A 20684-nucleotide genomic window follows, 5' to 3' on the forward strand; every position below is an offset into this window, starting at 1 on the left:
TACCAAATACATCTTCAAAGCTGACCTGCAAAAATTTTTAATGGAAAATTATTTGTATTTCGAAGATTTTTACACAAAAAACAACTTATTGAAGTTCTACACACGAAGCAATTTAGAAAATTATACGCTCTAGAGAGTATTGCCGAAAAGCATGGACACACTATATTGAGACTTCCCCCCTACTTTTGTGTTTTCAATCCTATTGAGTTAATTTGGGGACAATTAAAACCAACTATAAGGCGTTCAAATACATTTCCTAAATTTGACAAAAAGGTAATTGAGATAATTAAAAAAGAAGTAGCCAATATTACCAAACTAGACTGGTAGAAAAGAATCGCCAAAGTGATCAAAGTAGAAGAATATTATAAGAAGATTGGGCACTTCCACATTAGTGGTGGAAATAATTTATTATTGAATTGGGCGATGATAGTGACGAAGAAAATACGGAAGAAGGAGAAAATGAGTTAAGTGTATCAGTATTTTAATTGTTGTGTTGTGCAATTAATTTTCCAAGCATAAGTGTACTAATGAAAAGACTCGGTTAAAAAAATATTTTTAGATTTTGTATTTTTAATAAAAAAAGAGCGGGGACATGCTTGCATTTTGTGCTGAATTTTAAAAGTTTTGAACTGTATACCTAAAGTAATTTGAGATCTAACTGTGTTTTTATAAAGTTCTTTTAGTATCAGTAATTCTAACAATAACAAGATTAATTATAAAAGCTATTCTACATCAGTTATTAATGCAAGCATGCGGTAAGAGGGAGGTCCCTGTGAGGTTAAATGTTATTAAAAAATTGATAAAATTAATTTTAACACAATATTATGTCCTGCTTTAACGGTATTTACCTAAGTATAAATAAATATTTTTAACTACATATTTAATTACCAGAAAACACCAGCTGAGGGCCTAATATTAAAGAAGAACAACCCAAAGCTACAATAATCTTACCCATTACACTATATAGATTGCTTGCACTATACATAATTTATTCCATATTGCAGAAGATCGAGAAGCATTCGCAATGGTGATCGCCAACGTCGGATAATTCTGATATGGCACGTGAAGAAGAAGAATACATAATTTACTTGTTGATTTTAAATTACTGTACATGAAACATTAAATGAAAATATACAGGAAATAGCCAGTGGCGGCTCGTATAACTTTAGGAAGGTAGTGCCAGAATCCGGGCAGCTGCCTAAATTTTTTGTGGCGGTTTTACGATATGGTCAAAAAGGATATAAAATATAAATAAAAAAAATATCGATTCTTATCTACCTGTTCATTATGTTTAATTAGAGTATCACGATAAGCTGAATTTAATTGGGTTTTTATATTTAACTTACCAAGCATTGAAAAGCTAAAAACGTTATTCATGTGCACTTTAGATTTTTCATGGGATTTCAATTTCTCCCATATATGTACAAGATCATCGGTGCCTTTGTTTGACCAAGTCTCGTCACCTCCAAACAAAACGCATACAAAACAGAAGAGTTTATTAGTTTGTTCGCAACCACACAACCAGCTATTTTTATCATAAATAATTTGATTAAACTTACGACAGCGAAGTTTTTGTCCATTTCCACTTTGTTTTTCAATTTTTAAATCGGGTAAAGGCCGACCGAGTTCTTTAATTTGTAGTTTTTTTTCTAACGAAAAACCACCAAAAGAGTTTTTTAATATACTAATTTGATTCATTGTCAATAAATAAATTAAACGTAGAAAATAATCAAAATATTATTTTTATACCTACGACACCCACGATCACAACGCACTAACTAATAATTACAAATTAAAAAATATAGTAGAGTATAACACAAATATACAATACAGTAGTAGACAATAAACACAATAGCGTCAAGCGAACGCGTAAAGAAACTAGAAATATGTAGATCTAAAACATTGTATCTTAAGATCCACTAACTTCCTTTTCGAGATTTCGAGCCTGGCACGGAGACTCCAATTTAAACGTATGTTAAAAGTGCAATACCGCTCTCTCTCTGTCACTTACACAGGATGCTCATACAATCTTTCTCTTTTTCTCACGAGCCACTATGCCGTTCGGCACTGGGATTTTTATGATTTTCATCCTTTATCCGGTCAGCTGTGGGTGGCCAGAGTCGGTAGATTTGCATTGCGCTACACAGTTGCCAGATTTGATATAATTTATAAAAATAAAGAGAAATATTCACAAAAAAAATAAACAGGCATTAAAATGTTTTTAAGATAAAAAATATGTTTCTGCATAGTTAGCAAGGTAGTGCCATGGCTCTATGGCACTACCTCACGGGCCGCCACTGGAAATAGCTACTTTTATTATTAAATATTCCACGGTTTAATAATTTTGTGTTTCAGACCCCGCCTATGAGTCCTTTGGACGGTACCGTTGAAATGCGTATTTGCTGTGAATTAGCTGTATCTGTTGAACATAGGGGATTCTTGACTATGTTCGAAGATGTATCAGGATTTGGAGCATGGCATAGACGATGGTGTATGCTGAATGGACAAACCTTAAGTTACTGGAAATATCCAGATGATGAAAGGAAAATGGTAAGCTCTCTCTTTATTAAAAGTAGAAAATGAAAAATATTGTATTAAATATATATTTTAGGCACCAATAAATTCTATAGATTTAAATAGCTGTATAACAAAAGAAGTTGGGTCAGTCAATAGGGATATATGTGCGAGGCTACACACAATTTTATTGGAGATGGAGAGACCTGCCTACAGTACAGATAAGGACAGTCTAGTAACGATATGCAAAGGGGATAAGACAGTTATTAGGTTAGTTCAATGTCTACAGATATCAATTTATTTATGCATTTACTCAGTTAAGTCATTGTTTCATTGAAATACTCGTATTTTTTGGTGGTGCTCTAGTATATCCCGAGTTACCAATGAGCAACAGAATAGATATATCAGAATTTCCATTCGGCGAAATTTTTCTTGTCTGTACCAGCCCTCCAAAGAGACTTCAGGCATACTATAGGAGTCAAGAGTATCGTTCGCTGCAATAAGAAGAATTTTAGAGTGACGTTTGAGTCGACCAATAACAGTTCCTCAGCTACAACCTAGACATGTTTTGCACCGCATTCAGTGGGCTTAAGAACACATACAGCTCCCTCAACAGTTTTGGAATTTTGTGTTTTTTTCAGACGAAACCAGAATATGTTTAAATAGTGATAGTCGGCAAATTCGTGTTTGGCGAGGACTAATAAGAGCTGCACAGCGGTTCATTTTTTAACCAAGAGGAGTTAATAGACGGGGAGGCAGCGCTGAAAAATCTCTTTGAATTTACTAAAGCTAGATTTTTCACAGTTAATTACTGTTCGTGTGTAGAGAAACATATTGCGGTCGGTCAAGAGAAACGTAGAACAGGGGTTACTGAGAGGGTATCAAAGTTGCTTTCCTACGAAGGTAATTATTTCCATTTACTAAGGCTGAAAATCAGTACACACATTCTAAATTAAATATAAATAAAAGTTATTATAGTCGGTCAGCTGTATGACGGGACAGAGCCGGTCGGTCGGCCCCAATAGTCGATTGATGAAATGAAGCATTTTGGCTCGCAATTTTTTCGTCCAGCATGGATTTACTTAAAATTTTCAGAGAAGGTAGGGAATAGTCCAAGGATCATTTTCTATATCATGCCGCTATCATACCCTAAAACCTTGGGGGTGGTTGCCACCCCATTTCGGGGGTGGATATTTTTTATTACATTTTAACCATGTAATTCGATGGAAAAGGTGTTTCTAAGAAAACAATGTTTTTTACATTTTCTTCGTAAAACTAGTATTTTTCGAGTTATTCGCGCTTGAAAATAACAGTTTTTAGACCAAAAAATCGACTTGTTTAGAGGATTTTTTGAGAATACCTCGAAAAATATTCTATATATTTTTGTCGATAAAAAGTTTCTTCAAAAATGATTTTGTAGGATTTTTAAAGAGCTATAAGACTGTGTAAATTAAATTCCTTAAGATCCCTTAGTTTTTAATTGGGGCGGGTTTAAAGGGGTCGAATAAGGGGGTGTTTGCTGGTAAATAAAGGTTTTAAACAGCTATATCTGGCTAACTATTCACTGTAATGTAAATCTATGCAAAGGGTAATTTTAGTCATTAAAAAACTACAATTTAGTAGTTTATAATTTTTTTCGTATCTTCAGTATATTCGGAGATATTTTGAAGTAAAAGGTGAAAAATACCAAATTAAAAAAAATTAATTTTTCTTTAAACTACAATTTTTCCAAAATTAACCATTTAAATAGGTCAAACTCCTTGAGTGTATTGATAATATAAATATAAAATGAACTACAGAACGGTGAAGACCAATTTTGAATTAGGAAGGTAGTTAAGGGGTTGTTTTCACTGATTTTTTCGTAGAGAAAAGCATGTACCGACATTTTTTAAGTCGCTTAATTTTCATGCTAGCAACTTTTTGATATTTTTTTTTTTTGAAAGGTCCAATTGTATACTTGAAAAAAGATTATTTAAGTTTTCCTCGAAAAAATGCAAATTTTTCCCATTATTTGGCTTTGAATATTTCAAATTATGCATTTGACGAAAAAAGCTAACCTTTAACATGCCGTATCTCGGTTTGTATTGGTCTTGAAAGATATTGTAGGAAAAGATTTTTTTTTGTGTTACTAAAAGATACAATTTCGATATCTACAGTTTTTTTGATTAAATGCATATCTTTCGAGGTATTCTCAAAAAAACCCTCTAAAAAAGTCGATTTTTTAGCAGTGGTGTAGTGGCAAAATTTTCAGTGTGGGAACGCTAAATACTGACTTACAATCCAATTCTGAGGGCTACCCCCTCCCCCCACATAAAGAGCGGGGAGTCCGGTTCGGGGGGCCTGTAGCCTATGGAATGGATGATAAAATTTTCACAGGGAAGAAGAAAAAATATAAGATGTAACATGTTTTTATGTATACGTTTACTAACAAATTCAAACACAAAGATTAAAAACTGAACATATTCAATAAAATTTTATAATGTATTTACAAATAAATGGCAAATGCATCTTCTTCCTCTTTGTCAGGTTGGAGGTTGGCTCGTCGAGTTCTAGTATCATCAGCTGTACGGTGTCGTCTTAACCATGCCTTGACGTAATTCTCTGGTTTCCATGTCTGGATACTTGGTCCATTCAACTTGATAAACATCAATGCTGATACGTGCTCGATGGTCAGTTTTGACCGTGTTGGCGATATAATAATATTCATGTGACTGAAGCCACGTTCACACTCTGCTGAACTGCAAGGAATAAGCTTTGTGCAGTTTATCAGTGGGTTTAAGTCCTTCGGAATCGTAGTGCTGTTTTCCAGGTAATCTCTGAAGCTGTTCTTAATTTTGTTGGCATTCAACCTAAATCTTGCACAGAGATGTTCGATTTCTTGTTCACCGTATCCAACATATTTCTCTGGAGGCCAGTTGTTACTTTCAAGTACTTTCAGTTCTGAAAGGAGATATTCATACTCTTTTTCATAATCATAATTGTTCCCTGTGGCTTTATTAGATGGTTCGTTACTGCTTCTTGTTGTGAAAAGTCTCCGTTTTAGGTTGTTAATAACACTTGATAGCAACTGCTGGTCATTAATAGCAGTTATTTTGTTGCTACTTGTTAAGGGAACATGACAAAAATTACCAGTGATTGCAGCTCTCTTGGCCTCAAGGGTCTTAGTTCCAGGTTTTTCTTTAAGGCACTCGAAAAAAGCAATTGACCTTCTTATGAGTTTGTCTGCATAAACAACAGTTGCCTCCCTATTTTGAAGACATTCTGAAACCATTGTTAATTCAGCTAATATGTCATACATTATCGCCAAATCTGACAGAAACTGAGTTGATGTCAAGCGCCTAATCAACCCACCGTACATTGCTCGTTCGGTTGTTGTTCTGTTCTTGTCTTCTTGGGCCTTCTTAAAATGGGAGTACAATGCTTGATATCCATACCAAACGGCCATAACAGTTTTAAATGAATTGGAAACCCATCTCGTGCCCAAAATGCGACCAACTTTCTGTAGTTGCAAATCAAGCTCACTAGCACACTCGGCTAGTTCTCTTTGGTTTTTAGGCGATTTACTATACAGAGTGTACAGTTTGTCCATAAACATTTGAAAATGGTTAATAGCTCCAACGTCATTGATAGAGTCACTCACAGCTAACTCTATCCTATGGTTCATGCAATGCCAAGGAACAATGTTGGGAAACTGTTGTAGTAGCTTTTCTACGACGCCAGATTTTTTACCTAACATGACACTAGCGCCATCACAGGCAAATGCAACTAAATTCTCTTTTAGGTACTCAAAATCAAACCCATATTTTTTCAAACAACCTAAAAGTGCCTCAAAAATAGAATCAGCAGTTTGGTTAGGCAATTCAATTAGGTCTAAGAATAATAGTCTAAGAGCTGGGAGCGGATTTTGTGCGTGATAAGTAATATGGAAAAACTATATGGGGATATGTTGAACTAGTTGTGTACATTACTCTCCCCAACGGCCGGAAACCAGAGTTGGGGCCGAGGGTAGATATAAGGGGTCAAAGTCCCGGTTTTTATTATTTTTTTTGTGACGCTTTTGATAGAGATAGTGCACCAAAATTTGGGAATTAGTAGGTCATGACGTAACTAATTTAAATCTCCAGGGGCGGAACGCTGCGTGGCCGACAAAGGGGTGGGGGAAGGGTTGAATATTAAAATTATAATTGGGTTTTTGTGACGTTCCTGATCGAAATAGTGCACCAAAATTTGGGATTAAGTAGACCATGACATAACTAAGTAAAATCCCCAGAGCCGGAAAACAGATTGGGGGACGAGGGTAGTTATAGGAGGTTAAAGTCGCGGTTTTTATTATTTTTTTTGTTACGCTTATGATCGAGATAGTGCACCAAAATTTGGGAATTAGTAGGTCATGACGTAACTAATTTAAATCTCCAGGGGCGGAACGCTGCGTGGCCGACAATGGGGTGGGGGAGGGGTGAATATAAAAATTATAATTGAGTTTTTTGTGACGTTCCTGATCGAGATAGTGCACCAAAATTTGGGAATAAGTAGACCATGACATAACTAAGTTAAATCCTTAGAGCCGGAAACCAGAGTGGGGGACGAGGGTAGTTATAATTGGTCAAAGTCGCGGTTTTTTCTATTTTTTTTTCTGACGCTAATGATCGAGATAGTGCACCAAAATTTGGGGATAACTAGTTCATGACGTAACTAAGTAAAATCTCTATGGGCGAACGCTGCGTGTCCGACAATGGTGGGGCTGCAGGGGTGAATATATAAATTATAAGTGGTTTTTTGTGACATTTGTGATCGAGTTGGTGCCCCAAAATTTGGGAATAATTAGATTATGGCATAACTAAGTAAAATCTCCAGGGGCGGAACACTGTGTGGGGGACAAATGGGTGGGGGCAGAGGTGAATGTAAAAATTATAGGGTTTTTTTGTGACGTTCGTGATGGATATGGTACGCCAAAATTTGGCAATAGTAGATCATGACATAACTAACTAAAATCTCCAGGGGCGGAACGCTGCTTGGGTATAAAGGGGTGGTGGGTACGGTTGAATATACAAATATAGGGGTTTTTGTGACCTTCGTTAACGAGATAGTGTACCAAAATTTGGGAATAAGTAGATCATGAAAAAACTAAATAAAATCTCCAGGGGGCGGACAAGGGTGAATACGCAAAATTTTTGGGTGATGCTCGTCAACGAGAATATGTCCGTAACTTGCACAATTCATTTATTGTAGAATCAAAATCCAAAAGAGCGGACAGCTACGTGGGGTCAGCTAGTTTTGTTAAAAACGGTGTCACAATATTTTCATAAATAATGTAGAGAAAAACTAAATTTTTTTATATTTTTCAAAATAACATTATAACATTGATTTATGCAAATAATTATAATTATTGTTCTCGAAAATTTATTATTAATTGATAAAAACAATGATGAAATTAGAAAAAATTTATGGTTTTTCATTGGAAAATGTAATTTTATTTACATCTACAAGTACTAAGAGGCTACATCAGTGTGTAATTAATATTAATTCGAGCGAAAGTTTTGCCGCACTGTTTTTCGAAAGTTTTGCGAACCTTTGGCAACAGTGCCTCGGAAGTAGGTGACACTATCAAAGACGAAAGTACAATATTGTAATTAGTCATTGTGATAACGGTGACTATTTCTCTATGTTGCTAAATGTTGTCAGTTAAGTTCAATTTCTTGTTATAGATAAACGATTTTAGTATGTAGTTCCAATGTGACACAAAATCTAGGCATGGAATAAAAAGTTTATTCGAAGATAGTGTAATTTTTTGTTTTTCTTTTATTTAATTATACTTAGAGTAATTTCCACATACTAACATATTTTTCAAATTGTTCTGTGTACCGCTATTCTTTAATATAGTACGTATATGTGTGTCAAATAACCCGACAAAATATTCAAAACAAAAGCTGCAATCTTGGAAGGCGTTTTTCGTCTTGATGACGCGCTGATGTAGCCTTTTAACATATATAAAAATTTACTTAAAGATATACTTTATACAATACATATAAATTACATTAGTCATCATCACCGCTAATATTATTATCATCAGACTCGTTATTATCATCATTTTCATCACTTTCACACTCAAAATCATCCATCTCATTTTCAGACTCATCATCCCCTATAACAATATCTCGAATAGATTCTGGCAACTGTGGGCCTTTAAACCAATTAAATTTATAGGAATTATCATCAGCCAGTTTCCATCCATAATCAGTAGGAATGAGTACTGTTGGAACTGATTTATGAGCATTTAGCCAAATATTTGTTATATATTGTGCTCTTAAAAAGTGCTCATATAATTCAACTTTACAAGGTGGGAAACTTGAGGCATCAAAGTTTTTTAGTTTTTTCTTACAAAATGGTTCATCGACATCATTCATCTTATATTGACGGTTAAATAATTTATATCGCATAGAATTCACATCCCGATCAACAATCTTTTTTGTGGGAGCTAAACCATATAGTTGACAAATAAAAGTTTCTATAACTCTAAAAACCTCATCTGGATCTTGATCAATATTTCCAAGGGAATAAAATGCTTTTTGATATCTTTCTGACTTAACTAATACATTGAATGGCCTTTTTTTCCCTTTTCTATATAAACTAGGGTTATAATCGCAACCTGTTAGGGCGTGAAAACCTGCTAAAGCTTTGCATAATATTTCGCCATACTGTTTATAAATTTGACAAACATCAATGAACTTTTTTTTTCCTGCTACTCCACTTTCAATCCAAATTTTTGAGTTACTTTTTAAATTATGCATATTGCTTAATAAAATTACGAGTATATCAGTATCTGAGCATTTTACTGTAATATTGGAATCTTTTTGAATTTGACAAATGTGAAAAACAATTTTGGTGTCAGCCTCTTCGTGGGCAGGACAGCTGAAATGAGGTACCACAACTTTTTCAACATTCCCAACAGCATTAACTAAAAATGTATGGCATTCGTAGAAATTAACGACAAGTTTTTTTTGTCCAATAAAGGGTGCTACCTCATTTTTTCCCCAAAATGTTAAGAAAAAGTTCACCAATGCTTCTTTGAATTTATTATTACGCAATTCTTTCAAGAAATCTACAGGACGTTTTTGATTTGGACCTGTAATATTGAAACTGCGCTCAGCTTCATTGTTACCCCTTAAATTTCTTTCATAATTTTTGATTGAAGGCTTAAAGTATTGATCAAAGATTAAATGAATTTCTAAAGCAGTAGTATTGGTTATTTTTTTTAAAAATTTTTTGGCTATGTTACCAAATGTTTGGGGTATGTCGACAAGGCAATGAAGAATATAAAAACCGTCGATTACGTCAATCTCAGAACAGGAAGGTATTGTACCATTTGAGATATGTAGACACTCAACTAACAAAGATTTTTTGGTCTTGCAAATTGTTCCATCCATTTGGCACATAGACATTGGAACCGGTGTTATTGGATAGGTCAGAGCTTTTTCTACATCTGTATTATTAGTTAACGATATGCAAAGTAACCGACCAAACAAGTCTCTTTGAAGTCACTTCATGCACCTTGTTGTTTACAATAATTTTCTTTTTTACATGAGCTGATGCAAAATTCAGAATCTTATTTTTTGCAATAGGTTGTTCAAATCGGCTTTCAGATGTTGCACACTCCTTAATAAAAGTTTCTCTCAAATTTTTACCATTTAGTTCGATATTTAAAAGAAAATCTCTTACGTCACATGTTGTTGCTTTTCCGGTTGCTATATTGAATAAACTTTTATGGTCTATTTCAGTGTGTTTGAAGGGATTCATGTTTTCGTTAATAGTTCTTATAGAAGCTTTAACTTGCTTGTTTGATATAATTATTTTACTTTTTTCCAAATCAGAAGTTACATCTTGACATTTTTTTAAACCTGTAAAATCTAACACGTGAGAAACGATTGTTGTACGAATGCAACTACTTTTAGCCCAACGCTGTCTAGCTGATATAGAATTAGTAAAATGTGTTACTCCAGTTAAACGACGTGCAGCATCAGCATTTACTGTCTGTTCTAACGTTAAGTCAACGGGTATTCTCGAAAAAATATTTTTTGTTCTTTTAATGCCAAACATTCCCTTGTCGAATTCTACAGCAAGTTTTGGATGGGTTTTATCTAAATTTAATAAGTTATCATGATATTTACAAAGCCAGCGGGAATAATTTTGATGATTGAACAGAAAAAAGATGTCATTTAATTTTGGAATTATATATTTATATGTATCAAAATCTCCGGTACGAATACTGCGCGAAAAAATTAAATAATTTTGTATTAAGTTCATTAAAATTATATAAAATTGAGCGGTATAGCCATGGTCACCAGCCACAGTTTTCTCCTTGTACGCTATGTATTTTTTAATAAGTTTGGATAAATCTTCATTCTCAAAAGTAAGGGGAGATACCTTTTCAATAAAAATTGTATCAAGCAACTCACGAATGGAATCATCAATTGTTATTTCATTATCTGTCAGAAACTGATCAAAATGCAACATATGGAACGTAAGATATAGTATAGGGTATAAACGCTTACATCTATTAAAATGTTTTCCAGAGATAAAGCCGTTCACTGAGCCACTAGCTAAAAGTTCTGCTTCAACCATCAAAGTAGTAAGCCCACATTCGTCTATAAATTTTCCTATAGCGTGAAAATATGCCATCATAATGTGAAAATCGCCCAAGCGAATGAAAACGTTGTCAAATAAAGGTTTTTCAATATTTTGTATTTGCAAAGCCATTTTAGCAATAGCTAAATCATAGGAGACTTGCATGTAATTTTGCTTGCACTCTGAAGCTATTTGTTGAGCTTGTCTTAATGTTAAGTATACGACAGATTGATTTGTTGGAGAAAGATTTATGGGTGTTAAATAACTTACTCTTTGCTGGGTACTATCATCACTAATAATTTTGCTATTAAAACCAACCCATAAAGGTGTATTTGGTATTTCAAGAAAATGAGATAATAACCATAAAAAGTCAATTTTTTTCATGTAGTTGGCATTACTAGAAGTAATATTCCGTAATGGACTTTCTAGTGGTAACAAGGTATCTTTGAAAATCAGAGCTTTGTTATAATTTTGAATTTCAGGAGCAATTGCATCAAAAGTTCTTCGCCTCTTACACAAAGGAGATAAATTTCCTTTATTTGCCGCAGAATTCATCTCATGGCCTTCCTCGATATTTTGGTACAAAATTCCAACAGTATCGTGCAATGTATCTTTCCCATTAAGAGTTTCTACATACCTATCATAATTATCAAACGCTATACCCGTGCAATAGTCTGGTAATAAAACTGTATTTAAAGGACATATCACTGACTTATCATTTGCATAAAAAGTAGCTTCCGTTTCTAGTTCTTCAATAGTGTGATAACTACAACAATGACCATATCTATTACATATGTCAACTACTTTACGACTACTAGTTATGCTTTTTAAAGTCATACCTAATGTTATATGTTTAGAAGTTTTAATTTTACCGTCAGAAGCAGCATAGATTATATCGCAGGCTATAGAATACATTTTTCTCATACAATTTTCGCTTTTAAGCCTTCTTGAATCATTATTAGTTATTATACATCGCAAAAGACTAATCAAATTCTCGGGAATGTCATCTATATCGCACTCACCGGCAATCAGGTGACTTGTCTCTAATTTTCTAGGCAGACGTTTTTTGTTAATAGATAAAATAGATTTTCTAACCCTAGTGCCGACGCGAGTTTGTTCTTCCAAATCGGTAATTTCGCCAAAAGTGCTCTCATTTATGTTACAACTCATTCGAGAAGCTATAAGTTTTTTCTTGAAAATTGTTATAATTTGTATCTGATTACCAAACCGGTTAATAAATTTATCTAACAAATGATGTTGAAAAAAATTACTGTCAAAGTCAACTTGATTTTCTTTTGCAAGATTACTTAATATTGTTAAATACTTATCCGTCAACACTTTCAAAGAATAAGAATTTTTGTTTTCAATTACATTAATTTCAACGTAATCACATATTTTTTCAAATGCTTTTTTGTGCAGATCTCTCACGTCATGCCATACTGTTCGCTCATTAGTAGGTCCATTAAATTGATAAACATACACTTGCTTACATTGAAAATGATAATAATAATACGAGCCTATAGAACTAATTTTGTTAAGCATTAGAGTATCATTTAATCCTTTCGCAACATTAGTAATAGTATTAAGAAGTGACTGGTCTGATGACTTATGTAATGGTACACGATGACATTTTTTACTCCTCTTTCTTCTTTTATCGCAAAACAAGCATCCCTCGTCTTCTTCGATATGACTTTCCGTTGCATGTTCGGTTGTTGTAAAGTCGATTGATGAATCTATTAATGAATAAAAAAAAATAAGTAATAATTGTTACAAATTTACTCAATTTGCACGGAAAAAATGATATACTATACCTACTATGAAACATCCGCCAGGTCAATAGATTTCAAAATAATTGTTTTAAACGAATACTTAAAAAAATTAAATGGTTTGGAATTTTGTTCAAACAATTATTCCGTATGTCTAACAGAAATTATATTTTTTCTAAAAATTATAAATTTATGTACCTACAGCTTCGGTCACTGTTTTATTTACACCTTCATTTTTACATGTATTTTAAATAATTTTTCGAGTTATTTATTTACCTTTTATTAATTTTAATCAACCTATTCTGGGTTTGCTACTGGTACCTAATTAATGTCACTTTGACGTAAAAATCTCGTGTAAACGAGACAAAAATTCAAAAAACCAGCTATTAATCTTATGAAAAAGTGTAAACTCTGCAATGGCAGCAGTTATACAATTCTCAAGACAAGCCTTATTTTTTTAATTAATTTGGATCTCAAATAATCAATCAACTATATTGAAAGTATAATTGATTTCGATACTGTGTATATTGCAGTAGGTATATATTGCATATATATTATCCAATAATTACTTACCGGTATTTAAATTTTCCTCTGAAGATCCAGTTTTATTGTTGTAAGCTTCTACAATGGCCTTGTCAATCGATGTAAAAAACTTTTTACAATTACCATGATGACCACTTACATTATTCACCGAATCCGGCAAAATAATTTCTTGATATTTGAGTTTACACGCTTTTCTAATATCCAATATATCTCTGCAATATTTTAAAGAATCTTCATTGAACAAAATAATTCTATCATTTTCGTTACAAGCAATTTTTAGAACACACGAAGCAATAACGTTTTCATCCATTTTTGAATACAACAATACAACCGTTCACTCAAAAATCACAGGCGTTACATAGGCGTTACATGCAAGGATATCAAATATCGTTATTTGGATATCAAATTCAACGCTCCAAGAGATTCGTGTCGGAACTAACCCAAGCGGATGATGACGCAGGAAATTCAAAATTTAATTTCGGTAGGAAATTTTAAATATAGCTGTAACTATTTAAATATAATGTTGTCCAGTTGGAATTTTTTTTAAATTGGTAAATTTTTAGGAAAAATAACCCCCACCTAGCTCTGTGCCCTTCTGGATTTTGATCATAGACATTTAAATGAATCAATTGTGCAAATTGCAGACATATTCTCGAGGACGATCATCACTCAAAAGTTTTGCATATTGACCCCTTTGGTCCCCCATGCAGCATTACGTCTCTAGAGATTTTGCTAAGCTACGTCATGATTTACTTATTCCCAAATTTTGGTGCACTATCCCGATCACGAACGCCACAAAAACCTCTTATAAATTTAATACACACTCCTGCCCTTACCCCTTTGTTCCCCACACAGCGTTCCGCCCGTATATATTTTGTTTAGCTACGTCATGACCTATTTATTCCCAAATGTTGGTGCACTATTTCTATCAAGAACGTCACAAAAAACTCCTTATAATTTATATATTCACCCCTGCCCCTGCCCCTACCCCATTGTCCACAAAAGCAGCATTCTGCACCTGGGTATTTTACTTAGTTACGTCATGAACTAGTTATTCCAAAATTTTGGTACATTATCTCGATTATAAGCGTCAGAAAAAAATAGTAAAAGCCGCGAATTTGATCCTTTATAACTACCCTCGTCCCCCCTCTAGTTTCCGGCTCTGGGGATTTTACTTAGTAATGTGATGGTCTACTTATTCCCAAATTTTAGTGCACTATCTCGATCAGGAACGTCACAAAAAACCCCTTATAATTTTTATATTCACCCCTGTCTCCACCCCTTTGTCGGCCCCGCAGCGTTCCGCCCCTGGAGATTTTAATTAGTTACGTCATGACCTACTTATTCCCTAATTATGGTGCACTACCTCGATCATGAGCGTCACAAAAAACCCCTTATAATTTTTATATTCACCCCTGTCTTCACACCTTTGTCGGCCACGCCGCATTCCGCCCCTGGAGATTTTAATTGGTTAGGTCATGACCTACTTATTCCCAAATTTTGGTGCACTATCTCGATCATGAGCGTCAGAAAAAAAATAATAAAAACCGCGACTTTGACCCCTTATAACTACCCTCGTTCCCCACTCTGGTTTTCGGCTTTGGGGATTTTACTTAGTTAGGTCATGGTCTATTTATTCCCAAATTTTGGTGCACTATTTTGATCAGGAACGTCACAAAAAACCCCTTTTAATTTTTATATTCACCCCTGTCCTCACCCCTTTGTCGGCCACGCAGCGTTCCGCCCCTGGAGATTTTCATTCTTTACACCATGGTCTACTTATTCCCAAATTTTGGTGCACTATCTCGATCATGAACGTCACAAAAAAAAATAATAAAAACCGCGACTTTGACCCCTTATAACTACCCTCGTCCCCCACTCTGGTTTCCGGCTCTAAGGATTTAACTTAGTTATGTCATGGTCTACTTATTCCCAAATTTTGGTGCACTATCTCGATCAGGAACGTCACAAAAAACTCAATTATAATTTTTATATTCACCCCTCCCCCATCCCATTGTCGGCCACGCAGCGTTCCGCCCCTGGAGATTTAAATTAGTTACGTCATGACCTACTAATTCCCAAATTTTGGTGCACTATCTCGATCATAAGCGTAACAAAAAAAAATAATAAAAACCGCGACTTTAACCTCCTATAACTACCCTCGTCCCCCAATCTGTTTTCCGGCTCTGGGGATTTTACTTAGTTATGTCATGGTCTACTTAATCCCAAATTTTGGTGCACTATTTCGATCAGGAACGTCACAAAAACCCAATTATAATTTTTATATTCAACCCTTCCCCCACCCCTTTGTCGGCCACGCAGCGTTCCGCCCCTGGAGATTTTAATTAGTTACGTCATGACCTACTTATTCCCAAATTTTGGTGCACTATCTCTATCAAGAGCGTCACAAAAAAAATAATAAAAACCGGGACTTTGACCCCTTATATCTACCCTCGGCCCCAACTCTGGTTTCCGGCCGTTGGGGAAAGTAATGTACACAACTAGTTTAACATATCCCCATATAGTTTTTCCATATTACTTATCACGCACAAAATCCGCTTCTATCTCTCCGACTATAAGACATTTGGTGGCAAATCTTTGCTGGTTTCACATTTTAAATAAACAATCAAGGTAGATTTATCACTTAAGCTTGTAGATTCATCGATCAAAATCGAAATTTTACCTGAAATGCTTTTCACCTGTTGAGTAATTCGCTTTTTCATTTCATGAGAAATGTGGTCAATGATTTCAGTTGCACTAAATCTAGAGTGTAATCCTACACCAATGTCTACACCATTCATTTTCTGAAGTTGCAAAAGTTTAGAATAATCAGAAAAGGGCCTATCATTTTTTGCCAAATAGTAAGCTGATCGAAATACTTTAATTGTAGATTCTAGATTGGAAACGTTCATTTTATCACAAACGTTTTCAATAGTTTCCTCGTTCGCCTTAGCGGTTATGCTCTCAGCAGTCAAGTGGGCTGATGATTGCTTGTGAAGAAAAATTTTTTTTCTTAGGGAAGTAAGTTGGGCAGACTTACTAGACCCATTGAATGTTATTGCAAATGTGCACCATTCTTTAGAAATTGATGTACGTTCCCTTTTAAAAGCACCAAGATGAGAAACGGTGCTACATAATGTACAGCCTAATGAACCGTTTTTGCAACCCAACCATGGGAAGGCTTCTTTTTTGCGTTCCCACATATCAATAGTCCATATAGAAGGCCATTCTGATTTATTTTGTTCATCATGCTCATGCATATTCGAAGACGAACTTACAGAAGAATTACTTTCAGTTCCTGCCTGTAAATCACTTTTTTCATCTGAAGACACACGAAGAGAAGTAGAATTTTTCCCTGAAAGAGATACACCGAAATCATTTACTTCTTCACCTTTATCTTCATTTGGTTGCTTAGAAAAGAACGAAAACAGTGTTTTTTGATTTTTCTTTGACGGCGGTATTGACCCCTTCCCTCCTACTCGCTCCCCTCTTTCTCTGTCGCACGTGAAAGAGGGAGGGGGCTAAACTGCGCCCCGGATACCGGCTATCACCGCGCCGACGATGACACGACGGCAAAGTTGTGTCACCGAACTACCTACTTAATCTTAATCTAAGAAAACAATAAGGGCCGGTTGTTCGAACGCTAATCAACAATGATCATTATCAAATATTTAATTACTGTCCCAACTGTCAATGTCAACTTTGTTTGGGTTGCTGAAAACATAATTAATTATAATTATAAAATTACTTAATCAATTATGTTAATAATTGTTATGTTAATTGATTAACTAATCTCATAATTTTAATCAATTATGTTTTCAGCAACCCAATAAAAGTTGACATTGACAGTTTTGGTGACAGTAATTAAATATTTGATAGTCATCATTGTTGATTAGCGTTCGAACAACCGGCCCTTAGAATATTGAAATTCGGGTAGGTATGGTGCATGGGTGCGGGCTGATGCCTCAAATCAATATATGCACTCACCCACTCACACATTTTTTAAGATATTATTTTATCTACTTGCGTAAGTGATTTTAATTTTATTTGTTAGGGTGAAGTGGGGTAGATATAATCTCGGGGAAAGTGTAATCAGGCATTCTATAATATTTTTTTTTTAGTAAATTAAACCAGTGTGGGAACGCCGTTCCCACGCGTTCCCGCTCCACTACACCCCTGTTTTTTAGTCGAAAAACTGATATTTTCAAGCGCGAATAACTTCAAAAATATTCGTTTTACGAAGAAAATGTAAAAACATTTTTTACTTAGAATCACTTTTTCCATCGAATTACATGGTTAAAATGTCTCCCACCCCGAGATGGGGTGGCAACCACCCCCAAGGTTTTAGCGTATAATAGCGGCGTGATACATAAAATGATCCTTGGACTATTCCCTACCTTCTGTGAAAATTTCAAGTAAATCCATGCTGGACGAAAAAATTGCGAGCCAAAATGCTTCATTTCCTCAATCGACTATTGGGGCCGACCGACCGGCTCTGTCCCGTCATACAGCTGACCGACTATAATAACTTTTCTTTATATTTAATTTAGAATGTGTGTACTGATTTTCAGCCTTAGTAAATGGAAATAATTACCTTCGTAGGAAAGCAACTTTGATACCCTCTCAGTAACCCCTGTTCTACGTTTCGCTTGACGCTAGCCTCTTGGTCTATAACTAAAAAGACAGATTCACACCCTAGAAAGTCACTAGAAACGTCACCAAATACATCTTCTTTTTTGGTTGATTATGTCTGCCCTTAACGGTAATCCATAAATATTATATTAATACGTCGCTAAAGAGTTCTAAAGACAACTGCTTTTTATATAATAGCAGACTAAAAATCTAGAAATTAAAGGAATAACGCAGAAAACACAAAAAGTCGTAATTAACCTATGAAATGCCAAAAGTGAAAATTTGATAAATGTCATTAGTGTCAAAATCTTCTGAGGTTGGACCAATTACAAACAAGCATTACAGCGCGGTAAATTTGAATCAAAATTTGAAAGGTACATCACACGGATTTTAGAATCTCATGTGAGATTATGGTGAGGAGCTTGTGGTTGAATATTGATGGATGTGGTGTGGGCATTTATGGATGGTAACGTCCACATAGGACTCAAGCGAGTGGCCTGCGATGTCTCCAGACATGAACCCCTTTGAACATGCATGGAATGTGCTCTCCAAAGCTGTTCATGCCCGAAGGAATCCTCTTAGAACCCATCCTGAACTTACGTTTGCCTGTAGAGAAGAATGACAGAATATGCTACAGCAAATGATTTACTTGTTAACAGTACTAGAGCTCGAATTCAGGCTTGCATCGATGCCCTTGGTAGAAATACACGATATTAAAATTGTTAAATAAATTGTTTAGTTTTTAATTCTTTATTAATTTATTAAAAAACAGTATCTCTTTTAAAACAAAAAGTATATTTCAACGTTTTGATACTTTTTTTTATAAATGATCTATAATAATATAATCTGAAAATAATTAATAATGTTGAAAATTTTGGGTGATGCATAACTTTTGAAACTGTGTATATTTTAATCTCAATGACGATAATTATGATTGATTTTTGTTCTAGACACTTACTTTCAGCAGATACGAAACAGGAGAGGATAGAGTGGTGCACAAAGTTCAACGCTGCCTTAACAGCAATAAGAATGTGGGGCAACAATCAGCAATAAGTTTGATTTATAACACTTAATTTTACGCTTTGTAATTGTTAATGGCCTGTCCATAATCCATAATATTGTTTGAATGATTTTTATAGTAGTGTGTTATATTTTAAGTAATATATGAAATAACGTATTTTATTTTTATAGCAGTTTATATTGGAATAAACATATTTTATCTTCGGTTCATGTTTGGTTTTTTCCGATTTACTCAAATTCCATGACGTTGCTAATTACCTGGCACGTCGTGGAGTTGGAATGAATGTATTTCTATACTTCGAAATAAGGTACACCCTATTCTTCATGATATTTAATATTCGCGGTGTGCAAGTACTTGGAAGGGAATTGAGAAACGATCGTGCGCGAATAGGGGAGAAATATTGCAACTTTCTTAAATAATTCATATTGTCAAATTGACGTACATTTCATATCTATTGACATTGAAGAAGAAAAATTATATGTTGCTGCACAATATTGATATGCAATTATTATATAAAGGTAAATTTAATTAATTGTATTTTGCTTGCAGTACTGCATTTTAATAACTAATTTTATTTACTACGTACAATTGTTTACGTTTTAATAACATAACCTGAATCTTATTTTTTCTTATTATTTTTTTGGACTATGGCCTTGACAATTATCCAGTAACCAGGACTAATATAATTGGCCAATGTAATTAAAAGTGCGAATAAAGTTGCAGAGCGTAGAAATAGGTGTCGCTTTGCCGAACTTGCATGGTCCCAATAGTAGACGAGACATACAAGCTGTAGCCGTCACTCCGATGTATGAGCGGACCTACAACATTTATTCATTCATAATCGTAATCGCATCTTTAACTTATCTTGAGGAAAATTATTGTAATCTTTTCGATGAGGTCCCTTCTTCTTCTACGGCACTACAGACCAAATTGAGCCTTGGCCTCCTTTATTTTTTGCCTCCACCCTTGCTTGTCTATGGCTGCTCTTCTCCATACACGGACTCCTAAAAGGGCTTGTGCGTCGCTGTTTACTGTGTCTTCCCAGCGCTTTCTTGGGTTTCTAACCGGTTTCTTTCCCTGCATTCTAGCATTCAGTGCTCTTTTTGGTAGCCTATCCTCTCCCATTCTTATCACATATGTCCGGCCCATTGCAATCTCTGTATTCTGATGAAGTCTGACAGCGGTGCTTCCTTATAAAGTTGATAAAGTTCGTTGTTGTATCGACTTCTGAAGATTCCGTTTTCCCTCACAGGTCCTAGTATTCTCCTCACTACTTTCCTTTCGAATGTGTCGAGTTTGTTTTTGGATGTTTCTTTCAGGACCCAGGCTTCACTGCCATATCATGTTATTGGTCGAATTAAAGTTTTATAGATTCTCATCTTTGTATTTCGGTGGACACTTTTAGACCGAAATATATGGGAGAGGGTAAAATAAGCTCTGTTTGCCTGCGTTATTCTCTTCCGTATTTCTCCATCTTCTGATCCGTCGGCATATATTTCTACTCCCAGTAATGTAAACTTTCCAACCGTTTCAATGTCATCTTCATGTATAATGTTTTGTGAGACTATATTTCTTCTCGTCTGAGT

At 34.7% G+C, this 20684-nt stretch overlaps 1 protein-coding gene across 2 annotated transcripts in view; it reads left to right on the forward strand.

The window, feature by feature from the left end:
* Positions 1-19301, forward strand: part of LOC126881873 (anillin-like) — a 136175-nt gene extending 116874 nt beyond the window's left edge. For both annotated transcript variants that reach the window (XM_050646521.1, XM_050646522.1), the window contains exons 18-20: positions 2356-2550; positions 2612-2784; positions 19028-19301. In XM_050646521.1, coding sequence (XP_050502478.1) covers positions 2356-2550; positions 2612-2784; positions 19028-19130 — 471 coding nt within the window. In that variant the 3' untranslated portion in view covers positions 19131-19301. The remainder of the gene's footprint in view (positions 1-2355; positions 2551-2611; positions 2785-19027) is intronic.
* The last annotated feature ends 1383 nt before the right edge of the window (positions 19302-20684 follow it).

The sequence above is a fragment of the Diabrotica virgifera genome, chromosome 3 (genome assembly GCF_917563875.1).
Source record: "Diabrotica virgifera virgifera chromosome 3, PGI_DIABVI_V3a".
Classification (NCBI taxonomy): domain Eukaryota; kingdom Metazoa; phylum Arthropoda; class Insecta; order Coleoptera; family Chrysomelidae; genus Diabrotica; species Diabrotica virgifera.